Genomic DNA, 21,190 nt, shown 5'->3' with positions numbered 1-21,190 from the left:
AGGGCAGGGAGAGGAATGTGAGCTACCTTTCATATCAAATTATAGAAAAATATAAAAGGAATTTTAAATCAAAAGATATTCTTTCATTGTCCTATAGTATATCCTATGTACTGGAAAAGGTTGAGATTTCAAATTTATACAGCACAATCCAGATCACACTGATTATGGAGAGTCTCACTGAGTATATCGTGTGCACATGCCCTGACCTATATAGTGTCACGCCTGAGAGAACTGTCACTGCACAAAACTTGACCTCATCTGTCATGTGGATGACAGAAATATACTTGGACATAAAAGGTGAAACCACTAGCTCAATAGTATTCAACAGAAAAAGTTCTATATCCTATATTTCCAGCCATGGAGAGTTATCCCACTCTTTAAAACAAGAGTTATTAGCTTTCCAACAATATACCAGTTTTCAGTCTTTCGGATTTCATCTTCCAAGTTCCTAGTGTTTTGTTCACCAATTTAATTAAGGTTTTAAGAGTATTCTTACTCATCAGCATAAACCCGGGTAGTAAAAACTGAACTATTCTTCAACAGCTGTTTTGAAACACTGCAAACTGCAGAGGTGATAAAACCAATACTAGAAGCGTATGTACAGTTCCCGTAAGAGCCTGCATATTTAGTACTAAAGACTTCTTGTTATTTTCTCTGTAATTCAAACACATTCAGTGTGCAAATAAGAAAAACGTGCAGTCCAATTGCAACTTTCAGAACAACAGAATTCTCAGCTCAGACCACGTATATAAACAAGTTTTAATGAAAACACTATGCAGAAAGTCACCACAGAAGGAACCATGTTCTGCACTTCATGCTTCAGAGACAGCATACTCCTGAGTATGACAGCATACTCATATAATCATATTTGACAGATACTTCAAAATACAGTATCATTTACTTAACAGCAATTTAAATCAATTGATACATAACTTGATACCCACACCAAGAATATTCTACTACCACTTTAACTGCACGCTGTGTTGCAGTTTAACATTTCCAAAGGCAGATGTTGTAGTGGGCCCGCTGAAGCTGGGAGCCATTTGCTTCAGTGGACGTGGACTAAGTCGACCACTTTCAAACCTGAAGCAATGACAATTCTGTTAAAGGAACACACTGTTCAAAAACATTAACTTGGCAGCCACTGTAAGTCAACATTAAACTTGGTAGAAAACTTTGAAGCTGTTATCCTTCTGTTCCAAAAGGAGAGGCTACGTTCAATTTAAAAGACCTCTGTGCAGCAACACCACCACCGAATTATCTGGTAGCAACTTTAACACCATTTTTCTTAAATGAAATGCTAAAATTAAATGGAAGATGTAAGTCAGAATCACATGTCAATTACCAAAAATATTTTCTATACACTGCTGGAATTCTTAGCAACTTTCAGAGAATTTTTTGAGACACTTTAAAACATAAACTTTTACTTTTCTTTAAGAATCACATACTCTGTGTAAGAGACCCTGTACTATTCCTACTGTTGCTAGCAATTCAGGGTTTTAACATGGATGAATTAAATCACTTTGCCCTGGCAGATACAGCTACAGCGGCTTGTGAGACTACCACCTCGTTTCACTGAGAGAGGTTCCCACCACTGTTAGAGATGTAACATCAGGGAATGATTCTGCCTCTCTACGGTTCCTACTCAAGGTATGAAGCTGAAACTGCCAAAGGTGAGCTCTCAGCAAGGCAATGGAAATGGAAGCTGCAGCATCTAAATGTGGGCACATCTCTCTTCCTGCCAGCTCCACAGGCAGCAACATCCTAAATGTCCATGACCATCTACTTGGTGAATCCAAGTCACAGTTGGTCCAGTCTATGTAGTTCACGACAGCTCCACATTCCTGACTCCTACTCATCTGTAAAGTAAGATGAAGACTATTTTGCACTAGTAGGTCTTATAAAGCTATTTACCATTATTGACTTACTATATTTTGTATCAATGCATACAGAAAAAATGTGCACACACACATATATATAGATAATTCATATATATACGCACACAAAATGATAACTTTATGTAAGAAATGCAGGGCTTATTTTCTACATCATAGACAAATCTTTAAAGAGGATTGAACATTAGGAAAACTTTTGTGTCTCAAAATAAATTAAAAAATAGGTGTTCTCGTTACATATAGACAGAACTCCTTAACTGCATGTCCTCTTCTACATATAAAAGGTATACATTTAGATAACATAATTCCTTCAGGAGGAGACAAAGAAGCTGCTTTTCATATTGAAGATCTCTTTCTTACAATCATTCCAGAAGAAGGTCTCCCAAGCCATGCAGAAGAAACATGTGTCTGCAGTGAAAAGTTTTTAAGTAACAAAAATGAGTGTAGAAGTAAAAATCTACTGGAATTTATTCCACTTTTAAGGAAACAACTACATTTGCAAAACATCCTCTACTGAAGAAACTGGAGTTCATGAAAGTGCAGTCTGCATCACAAATGTCCTCTTTAGATATAGATATTATTGTGAGTTTCATTGGTTGTCAGTAATTTCCTCAAGATCTTTTTGCTTTCAGATACATCCTAGAAAAAAGAAGAGATGATCACCATTAGCTACACTGCTGGTAACAAAACGAAACATAAAAGCCTCATTGTCCTGTATTCCAATTCTTATTACTCTGAACATCATTTCTATTAAAATTAAAATGTTAACTGCGACCAAAACTTGGGTCTTCTGAATGAAGGTATCCAGAGACCTGATCAAAGCTCCAAAGGAATCTGCAGTTCAGAATGGGATTTGTTAATACGCATTCCTCCTTGCCTGTATGAGAGGAAGAGCCTGCATGTTTGCTGTTGTTTTCCTTCAGAGCTTAATCATTTGCATTACTGTCTGTTAGACTTATTTAGCAGATCTGTACAAGCTATAATGAGAATTAACTTGCAATACACACATTTTAAGCAGAAATAAATACTTCAGTACACAAAAAACCTCACCTGACATTTAAATCGAATTCAATTGGCAAAATTGAGAAGACTGTTTTGAACCAACTACATGTCAATTAAAAACATTTCACAATGAAACAAAACATTTACTTAGGTAGCTACAAAGCCATGATTTCACAGCTGCTTGATTTGGGCAAAACCATTAAGAATCAACTTCAGAAATTCTGTCTTTTAATTCCCAAGAGAAGTTACAGGTCAAAATAAATTTCTTAAGAAGCTTTCACATATGGCACATGACATGTAGATACAGAGGTAGAACAGATCATCGTGCATATGGATGCAGAAAGTAAAAAACCGAAAGAGTACTTAAAAGGTTTTAACACCAAACACCTCCAAAGGAAACTGCAGCTTAAGCAATCACATCAGTACCACTAGAAGAAAAGTCAAACTTTTGAGGGAAGCTGTAGTTTAGTTATTGCTAATCAATCTACAAGTAGATGTTACAGAAGGTACTATACCAGAAATCATCATCCTCTGTCATTAAAGTCTATACTTGTCTGCTTTTTCAGGTGGAATCCTCATAGGGGTACATCAAAAGCAAAATGCAAGAGATGAAAGACAGACAAAAGTAGACCAAGCCTCCTGTCAAGTTTTTAAATATGAAATCTTACCTTGACTAAATTCTTCAGGATTTCAGAAGAAAGCAGAGGCTTGAACGCTTCAATTGTAACTGTGTCCAGTTTGATGACGTCAGTGTAGCACTGATACAACACTGCAGGAATCTGCCATACTTGACAGTAACTCAAAACTAAATATAAGTCAATAGAAAATGTGTGTTACATTCAGCAGAGGAGCCTCAGTTCCATGTATAAAAGTCACACTTGTTATGGCCAGAAATTCAAAAGCACAAAAGATTAGACATTAACTACTAAGGATCCTGACTGTTACACCAGCCATCCGTTATTCCCCAGGTACAAAAGAAAATAAACCTGCAGTTTGTAAACTGCAGTTTGTATTACCTCCTGGGCAAACACCTTTACTGGCAACTGTGTATTATGGATAAACAAAAATAATATGAGTTTGTTTTTTAAAGAAAAAGCAAGTGAGAAAAACCCCAATATATGAAGTTCCATAAATAGATCCTCAAATAACCAAACACAGATACTCTAAACAAAGTGCAAATAACTTAAAACTTTCTTAAAAATTCATCCACTTCCAGCTTCTGCCACACAAGTTTTTCCTCATGATGCTACAACTACTTTGGTATCACGTAATGAAAAGCCTGGGGATTTTATTACCTCATGTAGTAAAACTGAATCCAACTTTTACACGAGGATAATCAGTTGCACTGTGAAACCTATTTTAGCTGTAACATGCAAAAGGCTTTATGAGCCTCAGTTTGGATGCTCAGATGAAAATAACACTTAACAAAACACACTCAGCTTGTAAACAAGGCAACATGTAAGATGTCAAACTGTTTGGAATTAATTTTCAAAAAGCTACTGGTACAGCCAGCTCATACAGTTAAGCAAAAACTCTAATTGCAATGGGATGCTCTTCAAAATGATTTCTATGTCACTACCAGCAGCCTTGTAAATAATTGGAACTGCAAAATACCAGCAGCAGGCAGATCTCGCACGATGTTCGGTTGCTCCAGTAGCGGGCAGCAGATCGGCTCTTTGAATTCTTTTGTCTTCAAGGCTTTCAGAAATGGAGATGCAAGCGTTAAAGTGGATTCCTGAGTTTTATAATCAGCTACAGCACACGTTGAAAGAATAGTTACTTGCAAGCCCTCCTTTCGTATACGGCCAAAGACCTGAAATAAAAACATTAATACATAAGCAAAATTTACCTTCTCACACAATGGCATTAAATCACAAAGTCTTGTTTCTATTTCAGGGCAGGTGGCCCATGGCAGTTTAATTCAGATTTGAAGGACTATCTAAAATTTGAATCGCAATCTTCACAGAGATTTCTCATCCACTGCTCTTGGGACTCAGGTAAAAAACTCAAAAGAACAGCTAATGTTTAGCAAGTATATTGATTTTTGTGAGAGGCTTTAGGTTTTCATCACTTTCTATCCACCTGCAAATATATTAAGACTTACTATTTTTAGTAATGGTGACTGTAGAAAGAAAAAACACTTCAAAGAAAACCAGGCTGCTTACAACAGAAAGCAGCTTACTAAACTGCAAGACATTTGAAATTGAAATCGTGCTCCCTAGATGTTAAAGAGTCTTCCTTTTAAAAACTCAAGATTTTATTTAATTATATTCAAGTTAAATTGAGAGGCACTTCATTTTTACACAGTCTTCCTCACACTCAAAGGAGAGAACTTCAAAAATACTGTACCAAACATACTTTTGCATCCATTGCACGCCGTCACAAAACACCAACATGCTGCATGATGCTGTATTGTTTTTGAAGAACACATGTCAAAATGACCAGAAGCACGATAAACCTGCACCTTCCCTTTATATTGCCCTCTTCAGATTTAGGACTAGTAAGGAAATAGGGAATATAGTAAATGTTAGAGAAACTCGTCTGCTTCTACACATGGTTACATAGTAGGGAAGCTGACTGTTCCCTCATGCCTGTGTTACCACTGTAATATAAAACTGACACAACTTTTCAGAAGCACACATTTTTAGTTTACTTTGTTGGAGACCCTGGCTGGTATGCATTACTGCAAAACTTGTTCTCATTTTATCAGTGATCACTCACTGAGAAAACACATACAGAAATAAAAATCCAACTCACAGACACTGTCAAGTTGATGAGTAAATAAGGACTTGTGAAGTATACAGAAAAGGTCTGTAACTCACATGAAAAGCGGAAGACTAGCAGCACAACGCTTGTGCTGTACATTTAAAAATAACAATAATCATGAATTCTAAAAATACTCAAGAATATTGACTTGGTAAAACTGTACACTCCTACTCTTTATGGACACACACACACACTTGAAATAAAACACATGCAGAAACAGCTGGAAAAATATGAACAAGGGAAGACAGACAAATCTTTTGTACTCCCAGTTTAAATTAAGTGCAAGAACGCATGGAACACAGTAAAACCAAAATGTTTTAGGTCTTACAAATTTCTAAGCTTCAAAGTGGACCATTACCCCCACCACAACCAACTAAACTTGATAAGTCAAACAACCACAGAGGGATGGTTTTCCACACACTTGGGTCTGAAAACCCTGTATCATTCAGTGAAGCTAGTCATTTTCCATCCTCTGCCTTCCCACCATCTCTCCAGCTCCCTCATGCTGAGATATTTGTATGGTTCTCCCTCACAACTAAGTAATCCTAAGGTGCTGACTGGGCCAGCTGGCACCTAGACTGAGGTGTCACTTAGCTGAGGCAGAGCACTTGCTCTCAATGGACACACTGATTTTCATCTCACACTTCGTATCTGTAGCTACAACCTTATACAACTTCAGCTTTAAAATCTTTGCTTGTTCATCAGATCAGCAGAGATTCAAAGGAAGGTGGGTTCACAGACAGACAGCAGGACAAAATAAGCCATACTTCCCTGAAGCTAAGCAGTGACACAAATCCATAAAGAAAAGCAACAGCCAGAACATTCTTCCCCTGGCTTCACCTTATTAAAAACCAACACAATGGTATTTGGAGGGATCCGAATGAACCAGTAGCATACATGTAAATGAATGATACAGGGGTAAGACACTTAAGATGTCTATGAACAAAAAGGACAGATACTGCTTTGGAGGCACCTTCCTTTAGGAGTTCCCCCTTGTGAAAGGAACAAAACACACCCATTAATAAAGATACTATCCATCACGAGCTTAGTAACAGGTTTGTCTGGTGATCTTTTGGCAGCTGCACAAATGCAGTTATGTTACTCTTTTTTAAGGAACTCTTCTCCCAAAGCTGAAATAACCCATAGAAAATTTAAGCCAAACAGGAAAAATGTTTGGAAAGTAGCTAACGGCAATAAAACTGAAACTGTCCAAAAGAAGTAATTGCACAAAGTTGGTAAGTTATAGCTGATACAGTTGATAGCATCTAGAAAGGGGTTTCATAGAATCTGCAGACACTAAATTTGTTAATTTGTTGAACATTTAAGAAAGCATGCCGCAGTGAAACCTGTTATTTACAGTTCTGTCACGGTTAGAATGTCAGAGAGGAAGATGCATTTACACTAAGTTGAAGATCCCCACCCCTAAGATTTCATTGTTCAATTTGTCATCTTGCCAGGTTTACCTTTTCAAGCCACTGGAACTGTTGATCCTCAGCAACGTAGCAACTACACTGGCACAACAAAACCTTCAAAGAAAAAACAAAAGTTGTGTAATCATCTGGTTTAAAGAGCACAAGAGCTCATCATCACGTGTAAAGATGATGTGAGTGCAGTGAACAACTTGTTCAGGCTTTTTTTCCTCAACTCTATTTCAACACCAAATTCTCATTCATAACTGATGTGATGCAATCGTGCTATGAGACATTTTCTTCGTAATGAACTTCACATACCAGAACTTCAAGTTTTAGTGAACGTAACAACATTTCAGATTTTTATGTGATTAATCCAGAATATCGCAGCCTTAATGCTTTGTTTGCCCTGGGCAAGGTAGAGGGGTTGCTCTCATCTCCCAAAAGCTAAAACAGAGAGGAATTCATGCATAAGTCACTTACTGTCGGATCTGATATTAACCGGTAGAACAAACAGAAAGAATCTGTCGGGAGGACATTTGTTGTGGTGGACGTTCGACACCATTCATTCCACAGCTTCACAACTCCAATTACTTCCCAACAGACAGAGTCCAGAATAAAAGAAGACAGGAAAGCTGCAAAAACCAATAAATACTGTTAATTTATTAAGAATAAAATCTCTGTTCTACAAATACCCAAATTGAGTTAGCTTTTTTTTTTTTTTGCAATCTCAAGTTAGGAAAAAAAAAAAAGGGCAAATATTCAGTCTCTAACACTTCTTGACATATCAGGCATAACAGACTTCTCAAAATAAGGAGTTTAAAATACCCTTCCCCCCAAAAATCACTGAACTAGCAAGGCAGAACTATTCTACTGACTCTAGAAAGCAGAGTCGAGAGTATGTATGTCTTACTGGCAGAAAGTGACCCTAATTCAGTGTTTGTAAATCAAATGTCAATAGTTGCAGTTAAACAGACAACAGCTCTAAAATATCCCTAACTATTTTTCAAGGAAAAAAAAAATGAACAAAATAAAAACAAGTTAATAACATCTAAATGTCACCTGGAAGATTCTGAATTCTTTATATTCACAGTGAAACATCTATTAAAACACTCAAGACCTTAGTACGCGTGTGTGGGAAGAAGAGAGGGTACTTCAAGACTTAATGACTAAATACCCACCTCAAAAAAGGGCAGTTTTGAGCAAGTGACAAATTACAATGTGAAATAGTGACTGACTGATCCAGAAACAGAAGTTTTTAAAAGAAATCACTGTTCATTAGAAGTTAAAGTAAGTTACAGGTTATTGACCCATAACTGTACATCTTTGACAGATCCCCATTTCAAAACACTGGCCTGCACTGAGCAACTTGTTATTGTCAGAAACTTGCCAGTTAACAATCCAGGTGACTAGGAATCTGCTAAAGGAAAAGGAGTGTTGTCCCAACTACAACTCAAAACCAAAACAGACTTTGCTTGTGCCCTTCAACTGAAAACACTCTATTTTACCACGATATGGCAGGAAGAATAAGTAGCTATAAGAAAACCAGTGTTTCACACGGGCAGAGTAATCTAGCTTTCTCTGGACAGCTCAGTTGCCTCAGGGTTAAAACTCAGCACCCTAAATAAAGGGCTGGACATCCTTAAGGACCAGTGTGATGGCACAGACCAACGTTAAAGCAGACTACGGCAAAGAGAGTGCCCTAGCATACTTAACGCTTTCTTCAAATCTCCCGCTTTCTCAAATTTAGCGCACAGCAAGAGAAAACACCAGTTGTGAGCATCGGATGGTTTGTTTTGCACTCCGAACCACCTACCTGCAGCGTTATGTCCTATCGCTACTATAAACTTCGAGCACACGAACGGCTCGTCGGCAGAGCTCTCCGAAGGCGCGCCCGACTTCGAGGTCCACAGGACGTCGACCTCCCTGGCAAAAGAGGCGGAGGGAAGCAGAGCGGCAGAGAGAAGTGAGGCCCGGGCCGGTGGCAGGGAACGTGGGAGAGGACAAAGCAGAGCGCCGAGGAGCGGCCGGGGTGCCCCGTGGGGTAGTGCCCGCCCGCCCTGCGCCGATACCTTTTTTTCTCCAGCTCCCTGCGGATCTCCCGGTCCTCGGGCGTCTCCTCGCGGGTCTCCTCCTCGTCGTCCACGCCGGCGCGGGACGGGGCCACCACCACCTCCCCGAAGAAGGTCGCCATGGCGGCCGCGCCGCTGCTCAGGGCGCCTGCGCGCCGGGAAACTGCGGCGGGCGGCACCATCCGCTTCCGCCGCGCCCGCCGCCGCGCTGGCCGTGCGGCACAGAGACGCGGCCGCTGCTGCCGCCGGGCGCCTGGCGAGGGCCCGAGTAGCGGCGGCGGGCTGGTTGAGTTCCTCTCCTCCCTGCCGCAGCCCCCTACCCGTCCTTCTCCCGGCCTCGGGACGGGTCTTCTCTTAACGGCGCAGGCTGCGGTGCCAGCCGCGGGACAGGAGGCAGGGAGAGAGCGCGGCTGCCCGGGGGCACTGGCTAGCCTTCCCACCTTCCTGAAAGTGCACCAGCCCCGAGAAGCGTGCCTGGGCCCCGCCGGCAGGCCCGCGGGCAGGGCTGCCCGAGGCATCCATGACATCCACAGAAACGGAAATACAGCGAGGTTAAACGTACCAGACGTCTGCAAATAAGAGTACAGTGACGGTACACTTTCATGTATAGCTTTACTTTGGTCCACTTCTACATGTACATCAGAAACGTGTTTAGCATTAAGATTCTGCTGCAGTTCTGTCCTGCATTTTCAGGTATTTTCCTTTGTTCATGCTGCCCAGTAGCCTATTCGTTATCCCAGATTCAAGTCCCGCTTTAAAACACGCACAAAAAACCACCCATCCCTAACAAAAAAAAAAGTTTCAAAAGCTTTAAATAAAGATACATCACTTTACTTCCCTGAGTACAGCTAGACCCAATAAAGAATGTTGGTTAACATTACCATGAGGATGAAAGAATCCTTTCTGCAAGGCTTAAGAGACAGTTCTGATGAAAGTTAAGCATGCTCACGTAAATAAATGAAAAGTATTCCAACAGAGCGTGAAAAAGTCCTTTCCAGTTTAATCATTTCTCCTCCCACTGGCTCTTTGGAACAAAACTGGATTTGCTTTGCTTATAAAATAAAATGTTAGAGTCCCTAGGCCAGTAATTCCCTCTTTGATACGTCAATATAGAGGCCAGATCCTCCTCCCAGCTTGCAGGCAGGGATCACCATGAACATGTAGTGCTCGTGTGGTATGACAGAATGCAGCAGCTCAACAAGGGAAAGAAAGAAAACCATTTTTTTAAATCCAAGCCTAAATTAGAAATACAAACTCACCATCCCAACTTTAGCTGTTTAAACTTAATAAAAACCGATGTTCATTTAAGCGTATTAAACCAGTATTTATTCCTATGACTGGAGGTTTTACTCCATGGAACACTGATCAAACGTAGATGCTGAACAATGCGTTCAGTTTATGGATAATATAAAAATACCACCTGACTTAATCTCTTTTAACAAAAATGCCCCAAAAAGGTAAGGTACACAAAACCACCTTGAAGTTTCATTACTAAACACAACTGTGTTCATATTTTAGAAACCAATTTAAAAGAATTCATATCAACACGTCTCTTGAATTCACAAAGTTCTACTGTATCATATTAAGGACTATGTTCTAAATAAAACTCCTGGGGCAAGAATGATATAAACAAAGTTATTTCTCGACTTCATATAGAAGTTATAAGGAATAAAAACCAAAAAAAGCATTTCTCTATACTGAGATAACATTCTAGACACCCAAATGATGTGATGGTAAAACACACCTTTTGGTACATAATGTTAGCGGCCTTGCTGGAGAAGTGGTTCTCACCAATGGCTGGTAAGCAGCATGCGAGACTCCCTTTTCCATTACTTCCATTTACAAAAGCAGTTCTGGCATTAACGACTGTGATTATGCAGATGCACTACCAACTTCTTTTTCCTTTCCAGATGCTACTAACAATCCAACTAATTCACAAATTTGCTAATTCAGTTCAAGTGAGGTGGAGTAGGATAAATCTAACACTTATCTCTTATTGAACAAGAAAATCAGAAATCACTGTTACCGTGAGAAAGGGAACCTGCAGAGCAGAGGGAGTAAACCTGGAGAGGGAAAAGGAGTGGAGATCACCAAGTGCCTGGTGTTGGAATAAAGGCAGCAACCATGGGGCTTCTGCCAGCACAGCTCCAGGGAAAAGCAAGGTAAGAGTTCAGAGGTGCTGTGCATCCTTGGCTGATACGTGGCCAACTATACACATTTTTTCCTTGAGAAATTTTCTCCTGTCTTCAATGCAAGAACTATTTCTTGTCAACAGCAGCCATCTCATTTCAAAAATAGAGGATGTACTGCAATCATCAGAAACTGGTATGGTTTAATCAATGAGAACTCTAAAGCACTTCAAAGTTTAAATGCGGAAGAACAACAGAAATATAGCAAAAAGATCTGGAATGTAATCCTGCACCTCAAACTTTTCACACATAAAGAAAACAGAACAAGTGTTTTGTTTGTTTTTCTATTTTATAAAGAAAACACACAACAACCCTTAGGCCCAAGAGTTCACCTGCATTTCATCTTCTTAAGTTTACAGTATAGAAGTCACATTAATGATGATAGTACTACCTGTCAGCATAAACTCTCTCTTCACCAGCACCAATATGCCTTTTTAACTGGCAAATACACTTTTTCACTGGTAACTGGTTCTAGTTGCATGTTATCAGTAATGGAAGTACAGAACATTGAACCTCTGTATCAATAAAAGTTGTACAGTTACTAGCCTAGTGACCAGTCGTTACTCTTGATGCAATGCTAGCATCGGCCAGATTTTTATAGTGTATAGTATTACTTATAAGCCTGTTACTATTGGATATGATTTCATACAGCATTAAGAGATGTTCCAAATCTGTTCTTGACTGTTGTGTGACCTAGGTAGTATTCCATTGCAGCACCCATAACAATAATACTCAACATACTGCTATTATCCCGTTGCGCAGTGTTTTAACGTTTTCTTAACTCTTGTTATATGTAATAAAATACCAGTAAAGACAAAAAATTGCCCCTATAATGAGGCACATTTTGGCATCTGTGCTAAATGCTGCTACATGGGCAGGCAAGTGCAAGTCAAAATATGAAAAGGAGAAAGTCATCATCTAATCACATTCATAACTTTTTCATAGAAAAATATAAATATATTCCCTGAAATGTAGGACAAAGAAGAGCCAGCATCCATTCTGAGTTCTAGTGCTATTATCATTAAAAAAAAAAAAAGGAAGTGGGCTGGCTTTTCCTTTTAAGGTTACGTTTCACAATTTACATCATCTAAGCCTCTGTCATCATCGTCATCGTCACAATCGTCGTATCTCACAGTCCGTCTACCGCCATTCCGAGTTCTTATCTTAGAGCGCCGATTGGCTCTTCTGTATTTGGTGTAATCCAAATCTTCAGAGTCATTCTCCTGGTTAGGTTTCCGACGTTTCCTTCGCTGGGGTCTTCTGGAAGGCTTAGGTGAGCTGGAATTCGTAATTTCTTTTCTAACAATTTCTGATTTCCTTTTCCTCTTTTTTGTTTCTGTGGCATCACTATAGACACTGTTATCAGTTCCAGAGTCTGAAGAAGAACAATGTAAACTGGCTTTAGAATTCCTTGCAGTCCCAGGCGCTTCCACATTCTCCAATATTGAGCTTTTCTCACCTTTCCTTCCCCCTGTTTCAGATTCTGCTGTTTCTTTCAAGTCATCCAATAATTTTGATCTTCTGAAAGAAGCTCTAGACTTTTTATTTGATACTTCTCTGCTATTTTTAGTTTCGTGTTTAGCTAAGTCAGAGTCCACCTCCTCTTCAGAGTTGCTCATACAACGGTTGGGGGCTGACATTGACCGACTTGAACTTCCCCCGTTTCTCCCATTTTCCATCTTGTGGCTTGTTAAATTCTCCTCTGAAGAGTTGTATTCAAGATTTTTAAGAGCTGCAGCACAAGCTGTTTTGTGTGCCTGCTTGTGGTTATCATTCTGCTTTTGAGCCACTTTTACTTCCACTTCAGATTCTGTTTTTTCATTCTCAGACTCACTAATGTACTTTCTTTTAGAAGTGGATGTTTCAGGGGAGGAAAGTTTGTTTCTGCCAGAAAGCTGTTCTTTCTCATTTTCAGACTTTAAGCCAGCATCTGTCTCTGAGCTGCCAGTCAACTTCTTCCTGGATGATGCAGACATATTGCCATGAAGCTGCCTTCTGTTCTTTTTTACTGTGTAAACACTTTCTGAGCTTGATAATTCTTCCTTTGTGTCACTCATTATCTTAATCTTATTAGCTGCCAAAGTGGCACATCTGCGTGGATTTTTCTTCTCAGTCACATTAGACAGCTTTATGTGTTTCTTGTAGTTAATGATACATGTCCTGCTCCTGAGCACTTTTGCACTTTGTCCTGTCTCCTCAGATGCCGATTCTACAAAAATAAAGATTTAAAAGTTCTTTTTAGTAACTTACATTCCTGAAACGATTAGTGCATTAAGCACAAACACTACCACCTTTCATAAAATAAAAAAAGCTTTTTTTCCCCTGTTTCAGCCGTTACGTGCTATTTACTTTAAGCCTTTGCTGAAGAGAGTCAGTCCCAGACATACTTTTAACTCTCAGGATTACTATTTTTCTTTGAGATAATGAAAGGGTTTGAAAAGTAACACTCTTTAGCATCCCTCGTAATTATCTTAGAAATTACAAATTACTTAACTCTGCAAACAAATGCTTTTATATTACTAATATTTCTATCATTAGAAGTTACCACTTTCTTACAGGAATGAACTTTCAGAAGGAATTATTACATACTATAGACATTTCTTTTTTCTACAAAAGAGGTTATAATATTTTATGTAGACACAAGCCCAGATCGATTTCACAATTTTAGAGTTGCAGTGCATACATAGAGAACATTTAAACCATTCGGTTCCTTAGTGATTTCAATAGTAAGACGGCTTCTAAAAATGAATGTTCCACTCAGTATTTCACTTGCTTCTTACGTTGCATTTTAAAACAATCTGTACATAATGTGAATGATACTACAAAGATCAGTGGTTTAAACTTTCACCTTCTAAATAAAACAATTACTCATAGGTGCCAATAAAAATGCAGAAGTTCTTGAAGTAAATTTATTTGCATAGACTTGATAAAAACCGAACAAAATGTTATTTTAGCAGAAGTGGTTTGCAAATGCAGTTTTCCCAAAGTTGTTCTCCATCTCGTATTTCTTTGTAGCTGTTACCAATTTTGAGCAAAATGGAGAAACATGTGTTCCATTAAAGCCTCTACATTGTATTAACCTATTATCTCCTGGTAATGGTCCATTTTGTTCCAGCTTAAACTCTTTACTTGTCATCATTCTCTACCTACACTCAGCTAACAGAGGGAAACATGCTCACAGCTGCTGTAGATTTGCAGAATGCTAGGCAACCGTTTTTTTCAAGTAGAAGTTCAGTGAAACAAGTTCAGTTTATAGAAGGGATATGCTCTCACTTTCCTTTATGGAAGAATGAAAAAAAGGTTGTCTTGCTAACTTTGTTTCAACTGTCTGAACTGCTGTCAAATGCCGCCTTCTGAGAGTGGCAGCCATGCAGACAGAGGAACTTTTGCTCCTGGCCAGCTTATCCAGAACTGTAAAAACTGCAAATCATTTGCACTCTCTTGTTCCCCGACTCCTCACCTGTGAGATAAGCCGGAGCAACATCTTCCCTACATTCTGACACGAACAAATGCAATGAAGATGAATGATATAAAGTTTAAAAAAAAATATTTAAATATGAGACAAATTGAAATGTCTCACTTGAATATCAATATTTAAAATCTCTTCAGATACCAAATCTGGTCATTATTTTAATATAAATCCTTTTATGTCCTGCTCCATTATATTCCTATTTTGATATTTCCAAAGAGTAATTAATTTACTGTCTTTTTTCTAACAGTTTCCATATATTATATATGAACACTACTACTATTACATTTCTGCTGAATACTACATAATGCTGTATAAAAAAGTGAGTAAAAAAAAAAAGAACTAAATTTAAAATTCTGTGTTGTCCTCCAATACTACCAAGTAGACACATACACAACATATGGCTGCTGCTCGTAACTGTTACAAGGTAAGCTCCAACAGGCAGGACCAAAGAGCTTTAATTACAATTGAAACAGGGAACTACTGTAAGCAAATACAATGATATATCGTAGCGTAGTAGTGGTGGCAAACAACAGCACACAAGTTACTGGTACAAAAAGACATTTTGATCAGTTAGTAAGAGGGGAAATTTATAATCAAACCCTAGGATTAAGATTCCCCTACATCTGCTTTGAGCTATACTCACATTCTGGAAGGGCAGTTTGGAAAGGGAGAAAAGACCACCTAGCCTTAATGCCAAGTGGTAACAGCCATCTGAAGAAACAAATGTTTAAAGACATCACCTGGAGCTATTCCAAGAAAGGGAGCTAAACCAAAGAATGTTCACGATGATTTTCGCCAGATTTTTAAAGAGATAGTTGCTTAGGTGTTGATAGATGCATGTTTTGAGAAAAAAAAAAAAGCCTTTACTGTAATAAACAGATAATATATATATTTTCAAAGTTTTAGCAGTTAATTCATAAAATGGAATGCAAGACTACAGGAGAAAGGAGTCCCACCTTTCTGCAACACACTACAAGAATATTAAATCTGTATATACAAAATCCTAAACTTAGAACAAATTTGTATAAATTTCATATTAATTTTTAAAGGCTCCATTAAAGCTTAATGAATCTACACATGAACGTCCTGAATTAAATGCTGAAAGGTACAAACAGATTGCACAGGCAGGAAAAGGAAGGATTAAACAAACCCTATTATCCCCAAAAACTGGGAGAACGTTTAAAAGAAAGGCACCAAGATACGAAGGCCTTGTTTATCAAGTTTACCATTGTGACAAGCTGTCCTGGAGTACATGGCATCAAACTCTAACCCCGTAAATCCAGGCTGCAATACCAGGTTGGAATATCCAGCCACACCTCCAGTCAGCTAATCTGCAGAGTGTACCACACCCCGCAAATTATTTTCCAACCACTATTGACCACCTGTGCAATTCATGTGAAAACTTAAGCTTCAGATTGTTGGGTTTTTTCAACACATACAAAAACATACTATATACCTATAATGTATAAAATATCTTGTAAAACATATTAAATATACATTACGGTACTATACTGTGTTTTCTCTATTAAAATATAGTATATATAAAATATATACACTACATATAAAATATATTTTAAAAATAACCAAAGCAAAGTATCCACATAAATGGCTTAGCTGGTTAATAATGTTATATATAGAGAGAGATAGATAACATGTTTATTTGAAAATAAGTATTATAGAAATACATACATGCTTAGATGTATGTATTTCAATACAAAAATGCACACACTCCAGCAATATGTAACAATAACTTTTAGGAGTACAAACAAGTTTAGCTTCCTCCTTACAGTTAATTATCAGCCTCTTAAGAAAAGAGTAACTCATGCATCGGTTCAGCAAATCACAGTAAACTAGGCTGTGCTAACAGCACATCTGTTATTGCAGCTACTAGTTTTTGAAGAGAAAAATGAGCACCTGTTATTATTAATTTTTTTTAATATTTAAGTAACTACCTGTAGTAATATCCCAAAATCCCAGAATCTTAAGGGTTGGAAGGGACCTTGAAAGATCATCTAGTCCAACCTCCCTACCAGAGCAGGATCACCTAGAGTAATTAAAGATTAGATAAACTGAAATGGAAAATAAAGATTGTAGTTTACAGTGAACATTGTCCAAAGATAGCTATCAGTTCATACAGAGGACAACTAATGTTACAAATGAAAACTAAATGCCTGAAAGTTACTTGCCTGTAAGGAACAATGTATAGGACAATGATATATTCCCTCTTCACATGAAAGAACTCACAAACTTGGCCCTATGTCTTTAACCATCCTGGTTAAGGAAACTGGTTTTTTATGAAGTTAACAGCATGTTGAGTCCTCCTGGCGTATTTCATGGTGTTCTGGTTTAGCAAGGAGCAGCTTTTGGCTTAGTAACAGGGGGAGCGGGTTGCAGTGAAGACCCGGTAAAGAGTTTGTGGACTCTCCCCCGGCTCCTGGGTTCAGACCCACCTCCGGCCCGGCTGGGCCAATCTGGCGCCTCTGCCATCACTATTTAGGGGACGGGAATTTGAAATGTGAGGCGGGAGGTGTAAGAGTGATACAAGATGGAGGCGACCACGCGGGCCCTTCAGCCAGAGGAGGAGGAAGGAAGGAGAAGCAATAGACCAGAGACTCCTCTGCAAGCCGTGGCGAGAATACAAGCTGTACCCCTGCAACCTATGGAGACCCGTGGCAGGACTGAGAGCCACCAGCAGCTCCGTGTGAGTGAGCCTGGACGGGCGAGGGACTGTGTGGGGAGACGGCCATGGCCCAGGCCGTGTTGGAGAGCCTGCGCGCCGCAGAGCAGCCCCACACGAGAGGCAGAGAGGAGCTGCAGCCTTTGGAATAAGTGCACGTCGGAGCAGCCCGTGCAGGGCTGCCATGCGTGTGAGTTACCCCACGGACTTGCAGGGAGGACTGGTGTGGAGTTCACCCGTCCTGAGGAGGGACAAACGGCAGAAGCTACCGGGAACAGACTAACTGAAACCCCCACTGCCTGCCCCCCTGAACCGTTCAGGAGGGGACAGGGTAAAAACTCCGGGATCAGGGCTCTGAGCCCGGGAAGAGGGGAGGTGTGGCAAGAAGGTGTTCTTGAAAAGGCTGGTTGGACTCTTCATTGATGTATTACTCTGTGTTGTTTCATTTTGGTTATGTTCTGGGTTTTTGGGGGTATGTTTTAGTTGATGTTGCCTTAAATTGTTTTTTTTTCTGTTTTCTTCCCCAAACCGAGTGGCCTGGTCTGTTTTGTCCTGAACCTTAAGCAGCAATTAAGCTCTCCCTGCCCTTGAGCAATTCTCAGCCTCTTCGGTACTCGAGGCTAATCGTGGTCTTTGTTCCCTGATGGGCCTAAACCACAACACATGGCCATGTAGAAATTTAATGGAACTCGCCATTGCCCCATATTTACCGTAAGGATTTCCTTTAGATGTGGTCTCTTAACTTGATTTAACTGTCTTTAAAGGGCACCAGGTTAAAAATTTTGGGAAAATAAAAACTTGACATTGTTGTGTGCACACCTTAAATTCTGTGTGGTTACAGGTGATGTTAAACATTGTGTATGAAGTAAAGCTGTTCCATAAAAAAATGAGTTCCCCTTAAAGCAAAAGGTGGCTATAAAAGTAAAAATACTATTTAGTTTCTTACTGATTCTTATTAAAATCTTTGGTAATGTTGTTACGATCATTAAGCAAATGCAGCCCTTGGCAACTAACTGATAATACATATATACATATGTTTTATATATATACACACGCACACACGTCTATACAGATATAATACACATATATACATACTTGCCAATATTTGCTTTCTGTGTGCAGCTGGTGCTAATGCTAAGGCACAATACAGCAGAAGCTACAGTTTAACTGGAGTGTTAAAGAACTGACAAGAAGAGAAACCAGATTTTCAAACACTGCAATATAAACAGTTAAAACACCCACATTACACTTAAAGAACAAGCTAGAGACCAAAAGCTCCGTGTTGGATACCCAGCATGACAGTTTCTTCGTATTTCATGGGAAATGTTTACACAAAAAGTGTATAGAAAGATTTTTAAACTAACTAGTCTTGTTTTCCTCTTAAAAATGAGGTGTTAGACAAGCTTGATAAGGGATATGTTACCACTTGCCTACTCCAAAAGCTACAAATTCCCACTAGATTAAGCATTTGTACAAATACCTTTCCTTTTTGCTGTATTCAGTGTCTCTTCCAATCATCTCAAAGTAAGGTTTTCAATTCTGTAATGCTATTAAAAGATTCTGTCCCTTACGTTTTCCTAAGTTTTAGAAAGTGGCTATGGCAACCAAAATCTGACAAGTCTAGAGTTCCATAGTCAGTCACAAAACTCAGAAGCTCGCTATTTATTGCAGCTCCTCAGGTCCATTTGGCACCCTTTCACATAGCTAACATTAAAATACTAAGAAAATTTTATAGTATGCTTATCAGCTATAAATACTAAGATCTTTTCAGTACAAAAGAACTAAGTATTTCTTGTGGAAAATTTCCAAGATAGATTTATCTTGAGAGATAGCCATTTTCTTCTCAAGATTTTTAAACTACTGCATTTTAAGTGTGTACCAAAGCCAGTACCTGAGAGGGCACAAAAATTGGAGACGATCACACTTACCAGGCTGTTAAAAGTTTACTCATTCAGGAAAAAAAAAGGTACATGCTGTCAAAAATAATCCTTTCCCCCACTTGATTTTTTGGCAAGGCAGCAGTCAGCACTAAGAGAAAACTATTGGTTTGGTGTAGTTCTGTGGTATGTAGAACTAGAGTTCAAGACCTGCCTAGACTTCTAGACACCGTTATCACCACCATCATATCTTATAATTCTCCTTCTCTCATATATAGTTATTTTAGAACAATGAGAGCTATTACCTTCCATAAAGTCCAAATCCTTCCAATCATCATCCAGTCATTAATCTTACATTGTCTCCATCTAGTCAGTATCAAGAGGTAGCTACATCAACTTTAAAAATTTTACCTTTTTTAACAATCCTTGTTTTTCCTTTTCTCTTCCTCTTTTTTGTTTTTGAAGAAGTTTCACAATAATTACTATTATTGGAATTTATCTCAGATTCTGTATCAGAAGAGTGATCGAAGCTGGTAGCAGGTCCAGATTTTGAACTCCCTGCAATTCTAGTTGGCACCAAGCTCTCCGAGATAAAACCTCTCACATCCTCTCTGTCTTCTGTTTCAGATTCTGCTGAGTCCTCCAGATCACTCAAGACTTTTGCTTTTTTTAATGGAGCAGTAAGCTGCAGACCATTCCATCTGTCCGATTCAGAATCCACATCATCCTCAGATATGCTCACTGCAGGCTTGTTATGTGCAGATGTTGACTGGTCAGAAACTTTTTGACTGCTCCCATCATCTGAATTATGGCTTTTGGAGTCCTCTTCTGAAAAGTCTAGCGTGAGACTTTTAATTTTGGGGGATACAGCATGGACTGTCCCACACAACTGTTTATGACCATTGCTTTGCCAGTTTTCCTGCTTCCTCTGTGTGTCTGTCTCAGAATCTGAAGTTCCATTTTCAGAATCACTAACAAATTTTCTTCGTGCCGCAGACGAACCAGGTTGAGAAAGAATCTTCCTTTTGGTAAGCTGTTCTCCTATTTCTTTTTCACTTTCAGACTTTAAGCCTACGTCATCCTCAGACCCCTCCAGTAACATTCGCCTGGCTGCAGCTGAGGCATTTCGGTGAGGCAGTTTCCTATTCTTGCATCCAATGCCAATACTTTCTGAGCTTGAAACCTCTTCCTCCACATCACTCATTAGCCTTAGCTTACTAGCAGCCAGAGTAGCACTTCTGCGTGGAGTTTTTCTGTGTCTACCAGTGCTATTACTGAGTGACTCAGACGCCGCCACCGAAGTATTTTCAGAGTCACTTCCATATAACTTCTTCCTGACAGTTTTTCTTGTATTCCCATTCTCCTGAAGAAGCGTTTCTGTAAAGGAAAGGAGAGATTAATACATTAAATATAACAGCTTAAGTCTTTTCAAGTCTGGAACAGGTTCAACCCACACAGATGACAAATGAAATATACTTCCAGTAACAGTTAAGTGCTACTACTGTATGCCAATATAATGTTTTTAGCAATGTCATAAATTTCAGATTCACTTCAGTTTTGTGAAAATTAAAACTTCTATAAAAATTACTGCTTTTACTTTCACTAAGATATAAAGTGCTGCAAGACACTGCCTCTCATTCTTGGTTTCTGCCATCTTCCTTTAAGAACTGTAAAGAAAAAAATCCTTTTAAAAGCTGAGTGTAGTTTTGAGAGCTTCAGAACTACCACCAATCAAGAAGTTAGTATCTTACATACGCAGTAATTAAAAAAATTCTGATTACATTTAGGTTAACGTATTTATATGCACACATACTTGTGCTACTTGCCATTC

The 21,190-nt window shown here is 39.0% G+C and overlaps 2 protein-coding genes across 2 annotated transcripts in view; both read right to left on the bottom strand.

Moving 5' to 3' along the window:
- Positions 1–745: 745 nt before the first annotated feature.
- Positions 746–9,289, bottom strand: PSMG1 (proteasome assembly chaperone 1). Its single transcript, XM_061988630.1, has 7 exons — positions 9,145–9,289; positions 8,889–8,998; positions 7,556–7,707; positions 7,127–7,189; positions 4,512–4,710; positions 3,566–3,702; positions 746–2,534 (listed from the first exon to the last, which is right to left on the bottom strand). Exons 1-7 carry the CDS (start codon positions 9,264–9,266, stop codon positions 2,460–2,462), a joined length of 858 nt encoding a protein of 285 aa, XP_061844614.1. The 5' UTR covers positions 9,267–9,289; the 3' UTR covers positions 746–2,459.
- A 2,312-nt stretch (positions 9,290–11,601) lies between these two features.
- BRWD1 (bromodomain and WD repeat domain containing 1) overlaps positions 11,602–21,190 on the bottom strand; it is a 57,486-nt gene continuing 47,897 nt past the window's right edge. The window contains exons 40-41 of the mRNA XM_062000986.1: positions 19,771–20,736; positions 11,602–13,542 (exon numbers count right to left, since the gene is read on the bottom strand). Of these exons, the coding sequence (XP_061856970.1) occupies positions 12,398–13,542; positions 19,771–20,736 (2,111 nt within the window). The 3' untranslated portion in view covers positions 11,602–12,397. The remainder of the gene's footprint in view (positions 13,543–19,770; positions 20,737–21,190) is intronic.

The sequence above is a fragment of the Colius striatus genome, chromosome 1 (assembly GCF_028858725.1).
Source record: "Colius striatus isolate bColStr4 chromosome 1, bColStr4.1.hap1, whole genome shotgun sequence".
Taxonomy (NCBI): Eukaryota; Metazoa; Chordata; class Aves; order Coliiformes; family Coliidae; genus Colius; species Colius striatus.
Note: the sequence above shows the minus strand (reverse complement) of the source record. Positions and strands in the feature narration are given on the sequence as shown.

What these genes read in the sequence shown, in the direction of transcription:
- PSMG1 (XM_061988630.1), bottom strand. Translation starts at nt 9,266, where the DNA reads ATGGCGACCTTCTTCGGGGAGGTGGTGGTGGCCCCGTCCCGCGCCGGC. An exon ending in GATAGGACATAACGCTGCAG is followed by an intron (nt 7,708 to 8,888) that starts GTAGGTGGTTCG and finishes TGGTTTTTGCAG; the next exon opens with CTTTCCTGTCTTCTTTTATT. An exon ending in TCCTGAAGAATTTAGTCAAG is followed by an intron (nt 2,535 to 3,565) that starts GTAAGATTTCAT and finishes TCTTTTTTCTAG; the next exon opens with GATGTATCTGAAAGCAAAAA.